Source organism: Lactuca saligna, chromosome 9 (assembly GCF_052625555.1).
Source record: "Lactuca saligna cultivar CGN05327 chromosome 9, ASM5262555v1, whole genome shotgun sequence".
In the NCBI taxonomy this organism is placed as follows: Eukaryota; Viridiplantae; Streptophyta; class Magnoliopsida; order Asterales; family Asteraceae; genus Lactuca; species Lactuca saligna.
The window spans coordinates 20,943,366-20,953,760 of record NC_136425.1 but is presented as its reverse complement, the minus strand read 5'-3'; the positions used below and the strand labels follow the sequence as shown (position 1 = coordinate 20,953,760).

The window sequence follows — 10,395 nt, the reverse complement described above, 5'->3', positions numbered from 1 at the left end:
GTAGAAGCTTAGTGGCTTCGGATGTGTCGATGGTCAAGATACGTGTCGCATGCGAGAAAGCAGGTAACGTGGCCAACTCCGGATCACACACACGAGTACGCTGGGCGTACTCTGAATTTTCAAACTTCAAAGATTCGTAACTTTCGCATATGAGCACCGTTTTTGACATTTTTATATCCACGCGTAGGTGAGACTATGCTCTACAACTTTTGTTTAGACTCCACTGGATAATTTTGATTTTATTTTTAGAGTTATATTTTTAACGGGCCGAGACAGGAAAATTTCGTTAAAAATTCATAACTTCTACATTTGATGTCCATTTCCGTCTGTCTTTTTACTGTTGAACTAATATCAACAAGATTCTTGATTCTTGTTTAGGTTGTTTTGGCTAAAAATCACTCGACCTAAAATTCGAGTTTCGAGTTGCATACTGCTAAGCTGAAACTTAGAAAAATCATAATTTCCTCATACGAAGTTAGATTTGAGCGTTCTTTTTATGCACACTCTTGGTTTAACGGACACTACGATTTTCTTTTAGATCACTAAGACTAAAATCATTCTATCAGATTTCGGCGTTCTTTATATATCTGGAATCCTCGTCACGACCACTACAGCTTGGTTAAGATTATTCATCCTAAATAATATTCTAAAAAGTCATTTTCGACGCTTATCGTCTCTAAATTGACTAGCTCGGATCTACGGGCGTTACAAAGGACAACCCTTTTTGTCCAAAACACAACATGCACCACCTTATGGCTTTTGGGACAAGAAATGCTTCTAATAAAGTAAAATGATGAGATCTATGAATATATGCATAAAGTTTGGGACTTTATACCTTCTGGAGCTTCTTGAGCACAAGTTAAATTCAGATCTTTAAGCTTGATCTTCTTCTCCAACACTTTGATGCAATGCCTTCCTCTTAAAGCACTCAAGAACACACCAAATAAGCTTAAACACACAAAGGAAAGGCTAGGGTTTGGGGAGGACGAATGTAATCTGTGGAGGCTAAGGTAAGGGAGGTTTGATGCTCAACATGTTGCTTATATAGGCCCTACACCCTAATTATTAGGGTTTTTCACCCTGGCATTAGTATGCCCAGCGTACACAAGTGTATGCCCAATGTACTATGGCGGACCTTACTACGCTTAGTGTACTCTTATGTACGTGCACCGTACTCCCTCTTGGCCCAAGTTTGCAAACTTGGCCTTTAAACTTATCTTGGCTTTTCACTTCCAACCCCAAGGACTATAAATGACAAGGTAAAGATAAAATGGGGGGTTCGGGAATACCTGCCAAATCTCGGGATGTTATAGATCATCCCCTATGTCAAGATCTTTTACTTTGGTTATCCTCAAACTGTAACCCCCCCCCCCCCCCCTCTTAAAGGGATCAAACTCAGTTGAGTGTTTTTTTGTTGATCACAGGTTTATAGGGTACAATTAACTTTGAAAAATCAGCTGGCTCATTCAAACCCAACTTTTTACTACATGACCTGATTTCCTTTTCATTCTAACCCTATTCATTTCAAGAGAATGATCCTCTTAACCTTCCTCAACTTGGACCTTTAATGGGGACTTAAAGTAAAGGACTACTTTAGTCTTCCCATGCTCAATGTATAAATTAATTTCCTTATGATTAGGCATATACCTTGCCAGCTGAATGACTTCCTGATCAATGCCAATGAGTAACAATCCATTATCCAAGTATGTCTAAGATCATAAAATGGTAAAACATTATACTCATCATTGTACCCTAAAACTGTCATCATATCACTAACTTGTGGACTGAAAACACATCCATATCCACAATATCAAAGTGATCCACAAGCCCATCCGTGTACGACCTTCCAAATACCGTATTTGTGAACGGACACCCATGATTTATCTTGAATGAGCAAAATCTTGAAATAGAACATGTGTTGAAAATTCAAGAAAAAATGTTATAGATGGAGGAAGCAAAATTACATGTGTAAAACATTTTGTTAACCCTAGCATTACAAGGTTTGTGCTTACCATATTCTTGGGTGTAGCGTCGAACACAATGTGAGCTCCATTTTCCTCGACGATAAGAACTCACGATTGAAGAAGAGGGGATGATCAAGAGGTTTTCTTGGGGAAAGAGATGTAGTTGTTCAGAAAAGGTCATTTAAGTTTTTAAAAAGAGGGTTTATAATTTTCTTTAAATTAGTTGTCAAAAAATATATTCAAACTGGTTGATGGTTGATGTACCAAAATTCACTGCTACTGTCCAGTTCCTCTAACCTCAAACACAACAAAATAATAATAATAATAATAATAATAATAATAATAATAACACTGGTTATATTCATTGCAGAAATTTCTTACAAGATGTAATACTACAAAAATCATCAAGGATTACAAACAAAAGAAGAATCAGCCACGAGCCAAAACGTGACTTGGCTACAAAACAAGAACTAATAATAATAATCATAACACAACCACATCAAGGGAATTTGAAATTCTGCCTCCGGCTGCCGTCCGGCGGGTGGATATACAGGAAAATCAGCGACACCACAATGCATATCAACATCGACCACAGATACACAATCGTCGATATCTTCCCCTTCCTCCCCATCAACCCTTTAGCAAATGGATACAAATGCGATAAAACCCAGAAGCTAAAGAACACCCCTCCAAGAAGCTTGCTCCACTCCGGAAACGGACTGTACATCGTCCTAAACACCCCCACCGCTATCGCCGCCACGTTCATCAAGATTATCGTCACCGGAGGAATCATCAGCATCGTGAACCGGAACTCGTACAGCTCTGCAAACTCATCTTCACCGTCATCCGCTGCTGCTGGTTTTGATGTCAACGTGAATGAGATGTCGATTCCGGCAATCACCTTTAACAGACCTTGAACCACTGCAACTGGATGCGCACTGGTGCCGCCGATCAACCAAAACTGCTCGTTTCTCCACCAGTCATGGAGGGTGATCTTTGACCATTTGACCTCCAGAAGGGCGAGCATGCTTAGGGTAACTGTGATTGCTAGAAGTAGAACCAGAAACGTTACGTTCAGAGATTGAACGATGAATTTGCCGGAGAAGAGGGAGAGCGCCGGGAGGATGCAGTATGCCAATAGGAAAATTGAGGTGAATGGATACATTCCGACGTTGAAATACGCAATCCTCTGTAAAAACTTCATTCTCCGGCTAGCAAACAGAGCGTTGTTCCTTGAGAAAAAGATTTCAACAGACCCTGTAGCCCACCGGAGAACTTGAATCAACCTGTCTGTTAAGTTGATCGGAGCTGTTCCCCGGAAAGCATCCCTTTTGGTGACACAGTACACCGATCTCCACCCTCGATTATGCATCCGATAACCTGTCACAACATCTTCAGTAATCGACCCGTAGATCCACCCGACCCGTTTACCCCATTCGGTTTTATCTTCATAGAAACAGGTCACGACCTTAATTGCTTCTTCAATGGCTGCTCGATCGATTGGTTCGCGTTGAACTGCAAGAGACCCTGAAGGTCTTCCATGGCTGCCTTTTCCACGTAACTCATGAATCAATCGTCCTCCAAATTCAGCAACAGCAATCGAGTCGATCAAATAGGTGGAATCTCCGAAGCGTTCTGGAATCAAGGCCTGTTTGAGTTCATCATCTGCTTCGCTGTTGTTCCGATCATCTACAATCGGCAAGATCATCTCAGCATCGTCATCCGATTTATTCTTTTTCATTCTTCTCAATGAAAACTTGATCTTCTTCCCACCGAACCATCCATGGTGTTCAGTGGCTCGAGGTGGGCTAAACCCGTAAAGCGCAATTCGCCGGAAAATACAACCGGTGCCGACGTACATCGGACCTTGCAACCCGTCGAGAGCTCTCATGCTAACATCAAAGAACACTGTGTTATGATTTGCGTAACGATCGCTGGGATCGATACCTTCGAACCTCTGAGGGAATTGAACGTAACAGATCTTGTCACCACCTCGATCAAGCATGAAACACATTCCTTCTTTTAAAGCCAATGAGTTATATATGTAATGATCACAATCAAGGTTAAGGATAAACGATCCATTTGACATGATCGCACTTGCTCGAACCAGAGCATTCATGGCTCCTGCTTTCTTGTTGTGATCAAATTCAGGACGCTTTTCTCGAGATACATAAACAAGCATCGGTAGTCTCGTATCAACGTTTCGTGAATCGATCAGGTCCTCTGGATCGTTTTCAGTTTTGTAGGTGCATTCAGGACCTGGTGGAACCAACATAAGCTGGATAATTCCGGCATGGTTACCTCTTGAGTGATCTTCTTCGCCGGAAAACCAGGTTCCATGCCACGTGTTTCCGTCGGACATCCATGTAGCTTTGGGGACTTTCACTGATTCAGACGAGCTACCACCAAGCTCCATTTGTTTCTTCTTCGCTATAAGCTCTTCTCTTGCATTACAGGCATCGGATCTTCGCCGGATAGTCTCCGGCAATGCGTTGATCCTGACTTTAAACTCATCGTATTCTCGTTTAACCCGTCTTCTTTCCCTAACGAAATCAACCCGTCGTTTGTTCTTCAATGGATCACCTTTCTGTGAAAAATACGCCTCTGGGTTTCTGGGCTCAATTTCATGTTTCCTGCAGAAAGGTACCCATGTGCTAGCGAAGCTAGCAGCCTCCGCAAGAGCTTCAAATGTTACCAGTGAGCCACCATCGTCGGAGAGGTAGCAGGCGACCTTATCAACCGGATAATCGACTGCTAAGATTGAAAGGATGGTGTTTGCAGTGACGAGAGGTGGTTCTTTATCGGCGTCTGCTGTTGAAACGAAGATATCAATCCCAGGTAGATCGGAGAGTCCTTTAGGATTGTTCGTGGTGGGTTCGAATCTTTCTTTGAGCACAGAGAGATCTGTGGATCGGGTGACTGGGCAGAGCTTGGGAAGTTGGTCGAGAAGCCATGAAAACGCGAACCAAACTTCACAGATTACCGACATCAGCCATAACCAGACTGCTTCTTGGTTGGGATGCATGATTCGCCATGTTAAAAACAGAGTCAGAGCCACCAGCCGGAAAACTATCAGCAACCTGCAATTCAATTTCGCCGGAAATATACAAATTAAGACGACGAGTTTTTTATAAAATAAGCGGTTAACAATTTACAGCAACGAACAATGCTAACCTGTAAGGGCTGATTATGGCAGCTGAAATCCCAACTTTTCTTGTCAACGGTCTGTTCCTCCGATCATTGAACATTGGCTGAGTTTCGTAGTTGTCAGCACCACCACGGTGACACCCCTCTCTTGGCCACACCGCATTTCCGAATCCATAAGTTCCGTTTGTTTCGAAGAGCCACCGTGTGTGATCAAATTCTTGATTTGGTGCCTTAAAGGATCGCACCAGTGAAAAGTTGTTCTCCAGTTTGATACCACCACGGTTCTTCCTCAGCGGATTCACCGTGTCTTTCTCCTCCGACATAATCGGCTGATAGTCATCTTCATCTTCTTCTTCGCCGGCTTCTCGAAATGGTTCTTTACACCCAGGACAAACACCAGCTCTACTGGAACAGTAATCCATGTAACACTCGTTACATATTCTAAATCCACATTCGCACTGAGATTTCGAAGATTTATCCAGCAGCTTCTCGTCACATCCGTCCACCTGACATAGCAATTTCGACTTACTCGCCACCATTTCTTCAACTGATTTCATCCTCCTGGCATGTGCTCGTGTCTCGGAATTGAATCCTCCGGTGAACACGGTGTCTTTGATCCGATTCTCATTTGGGTTTCCATGAACTTTCGCATACTCAGGACTCGTCAGGGAATTCGACATGAAATGGTGTTCCGGCGTTGGAGGGATTTGAACAGTATAAGCAACGTATTCATCGCCCTCTTCCTTGGACATAGAAAGATACCTCCCTCCACCACCGCCGCCGCCACCGCCGACGCCATTCCCAGAACCTCGTCTCCCACCACTCAGCCGCTTGATTTCTCCACCGCTAAGTGGAGAATTCGAAATAGAAGCTCTTCTCACCGGACTTGTCAAGCCCACATTACGAAACGCGCCTGAGGAAGAAACTGTAATCCTCACCGGAGACGACGACGGAGAATTATGATCCGTAACCACCATTTCTCACTCAAATGGGATTTAATCACAAAAGAATATTTAAAATTTATCCGACAATGAAAACAAACTTGCAAGATTTCATCAGAGAAATTTAAAGATTTAAGGAAACCGAAAGGCTTTACATTTTGAAATCCCCTGCTCAGAGTTACTTTTGTAGAGAACAAGAAAGGGCTTTCTTTTAAATTATTAACGGGCAAGTAATCTCGGCCGTTAACTTATCAAATCGAACGGTTGTGATGTTATTAATTTGGACTTATGGCGACAAACGGTGGAGCCAGGTTGCCGTTAAGATTGAAAAGGGTGGACTTTGTGGCTTTGAAAATAAACGGTCGGATTATTAAAAGAAAATAGCCGTTGGTGGGTCTTCCACGTAAGCATGATTGGGTATTTAGTGGTAATAAATGAGAAATAATGAAATGAATAATTAAAAATTGTTTTATTTCTGAAGAGTATCTAATCGCAGGCAAGTATCCAATTTTACTTTTTCAAAAGGTGTTGATGTACTATTATAACTGATTTTAAATAATTTTAAATTTTAAAAACATAATGTATAAATAAGTTTAAAAGTATCAAGTAAATATATTAATTTTACGAGAATAGAATTTCCTTTTCTTTTTTTATTTATCTTTTTACTTATTTAAGATTATGATAATTATCAATTCAATCAAATTAATAAATACTTAATATAAATTGTCGCAATCGCTCCTAAATATATTTCCTAATAAATAAAGAACTTTTATATTATATGTCATATTCTTATTGATTTGATCACATGTCATTTTGTGATTATTTTCAATTAATTTTTTTTCATATTATATTTTGTGGTTTTTTTTATTTTATTAGTTTACACTATTTTTGTCAAAATCGCGATCCTGATCGTAGTATCGTACGATCCTACGATCCTAGGTATGAAAAACGATCTGGATCGTAAAAGGATCATATTTGGGGTAGGATCGTAAGATCGTAGGTAGGATCGTAGGATCGAGATCCGATCTGATCCTACCATCCTTTGATTTTTTTATTTTTTTGTTTTGCAAATAATTTTTTTTTACCACTTTCTGTCTTTTACCCTTTACCAATCTACCATTTATCATTTTTTATTGTGACTTATAACTAGTATTTTGAAGTATTTATAACTTTTGAGCGAAAAATTAAATATTTGAAATATCTTTCATGATTAAATATTATAAATTAAAACTATATTCTCTTTTGTGGGATCTTAGGATCTCGATTCCGATCTTACGATTCCGATCTTGCAAACCCAAAAACGATCCTAGGTAAGATCTCGATCTTGACAACCTTGGTTTCCACATAATATTTAAATTTAATAATTATAATAAATGTAATAATAAATGCATATCAATTTAATTAATTGACTTCCTTCTAATTTTAAATTTTCTAAGTTAAAGTTTCATTAGTTTCCTTTGTTTATTTATCTAAATTATTTGTTTAATTTAAAAAAAACAATTTAATTTTAATAATTCAATATTTTTCTATTTGTTTCTTATAAATTCAAACTTCTCAACTGTTTAGAATTTTATATTTTTTTTCTTTAAAAATGAACACATGTAATATATGGGTCTTACACCTAGTCTAAAATAGATATGAAAAAATAGATAGGAAGATGGTTAGAAAAAAAAAAAAATAGAAAATAACTTAATTTTTATTATGAAAATGTTATTCAAGATAAACTTAATGTTTTCAAATTCATAGTCTTTTAATTATTTTCATAAAGTTATACTATATAAGAAAACCCTAATTTCTGGGTTGATTACTATACAGATACCTGAAGATAAGAATGTTGGGGAGTAGTCTTCAATCATCACCACCATCCCCTCTATCAGTAAGCATGACCAAATCCACCTTCGACACCAACCCTTACCTTCTTCACCGTACTATGTGTTTAGTTCCTCTATGTGTATGTGGTACTCAAAGCAAGTGGACTTATGAATCTCTCAAGAACATCCGTTAAATGTCTATGGTACTTTAGACTCAAACTCCAACCCAACTAAAATCTTATCTCACAGTAGAAGTTTGGTTTCAGAGCAGTTGCATGTGGTTGGACTAAATATTAACAATGTTTAAGATTATATCATATAAAAAGCTTATTTTAACATATTCAATGAAAGTCCAATATGTATAAGTTATGTAGGTAAAAAATGAAGTGCTAGAGGATGAGAATGTTGAAACCTATATTAGATTCAAACATATATTGGGAATAAAAGGTGCTCAATGATTATGAAGACTTTATAAAGTGGTCAGGAGGAATGAACCCTAATTGAGCCGTCACCACCATACACTATATCGAAACTGAAAAAGTTAGGTCCGAAGGAGATCTAGGGGTATGATAGGCCGAAGAAAGTTGGAGATGAAGTGAATTGAAGACAAGGATAGCATACAAGTGACGTTTTCAAAGCGGAAATCAGTGTTAAACAAGAAATCGCAGCAACTTTCTGTTCTCTGCGATGCTACTGTCGTTGTTGTCGTCTTCTTCTCCAATAGCAAGATTTATGAATATGGCAGTGCCAGTACGAACAGGTCAGCCATCGTTTAGTATTATATTCAATTATCATATTCTTCACCCTTTCTATTGCTATCATGTACGAAGCAATAAGCTTTAGCAATAGACTCTGTCATATATCTGCAATCGGAATGAAGATTTCTTAGGCATAATTAATCGGAATGAAGATGTACTTGATTATTGTCTAATTTGAATATGTGGGGAGTTCGGATAATTGAGATGTATCTTTACTTCTTTAGTTTGTTTCATTCATCTTAGTCACAATCAACCTTTTTACGAGAGATTTTGGCTTGGATTCACTATATTCATTTTTTATTGTTGTATTATTTTTAGTAAATGTTAAGTATTTGGATACACTGTATTCATTTTTTATTGTTGTAAGATTGATTTTTAATTTTTAGTTTTTTTTTATTTTTATAAATTTTATTCATTAATGATAATCTATTTTTTTATTTATTACATTTTGATTTAATATTGCAATTTAGAAAACAAATTGGTTAATAAATTAAGCACTTTGTTGACAAATAAAACAAAAAAAAGTTCTTTGATTTTTTTGTAGATTGACCGAGTTAATACGGATGGGCTAAAGGATTTTAAAGATTAATGATGAATCCAGATGGATAACAACTTGGAATGAGCCAGAATTTATTTATATTAAGACATTGTAATTTTTCATTTGTGATTATAACTTTATTCATATATGATTGTAAATTTTTGTTTATTTAGTTTGTAACACCGTAAATTTCAAAACAAAATTTTTAAATTTTTATAAAACACAATTCATTTAATATTCAGAAAACAACCACATTTAGTTATCCAATTCAAGTAAATACAAAATCCCAAGATCTCAAATGTATAAACTCCGTGCGTGTGTACGGATCAAACCGGCGCCTTCCCGCGGTCGTCACTAGTACCTGAAACAATAACATCAAACACTGTAAGCACAAAGCTTAGTGAGTTCTCCAAAATACCACATATAACACATATTAGCCACTCGAGGCTATAACTCTATGGGTCCGTGCACCCAAACTCTGTGAACCCTCATGTTCAAACTCTATAAACATGCACAACATAAATCACATAGAAATAATGCAGTACAACACATAACATACATAGCATACAAATACTCTATCATATAACTCTGGTTACCTACTCAAGGTAAAGTATAGTGAGAAGACTCACCTTGCGTGTCTCGGTAAGTCGTGAATCCTGAAATCACTAGTGCTCGATCTCCCGAGCTATAGTCCTCCTAAATCACAATACATCTCTAATTAACACTTTCCCAACTAAGGTTGACTACTCTTTAACAAGTCAACTTAGGTCAACGTTGGTCAACGATCAACGGTCAACTTTGATCGGACTCGGCGAGTGCACTATAACGACTCGGCGAGTCTGAACGTATACACTGACTTCCCTGAAATCCTCCCTTGACACGTCGAGTATTCTCCTAACTCAACGAGTTCCACCTGGCATGAGTTGCGGAGCCACCACGACTCAACTCGCCGAGTCTCAAGAACAACTCGGCGAGTCCAGCTTGACTCAGTCCACCTGTCCACTCTGACTTCCCCCCTGACTCACTGAGTCAACCCTCCCCAACTCGGCAAAACCACTCGCTGTGTGGTCAGGCAATATTCATACTACTCGCCGAGTCTGTTCTTCGGACTCGGCGAGTCCGTGCCATGCAATGACTCAAACTTGCTCATAAGGTCAGATCCAGTCCTTCCAACCTTATTTAGCACGTAAAGTCACTATCTTGATGCACATACAATCTCTATATGACCATATATGA

The 10,395-nt window shown here is 38.5% G+C and overlaps 1 protein-coding gene across 1 annotated transcript; it reads right to left on the bottom strand.

Annotated features, from left to right (window-relative positions):
* Window positions 1-2,298: 2,298 nt before the first annotated feature.
* On the bottom strand, window positions 2,299-6,214 carry CSLD5 (cellulose synthase-like D5). Its single transcript, XM_078976392.1, has 2 exons — window positions 5,139-6,214; window positions 2,299-5,044 (listed from the first exon to the last, which is right to left on the bottom strand). The coding sequence occupies exons 1-2, from the start codon at window positions 6,086-6,088 to the stop codon at window positions 2,464-2,466; spliced, it is 3,531 nt and encodes a 1,176-aa protein (XP_078832518.1). The 5' UTR covers window positions 6,089-6,214; the 3' UTR covers window positions 2,299-2,463.
* Window positions 6,215-10,395: the final 4,181 nt, after the last annotated feature.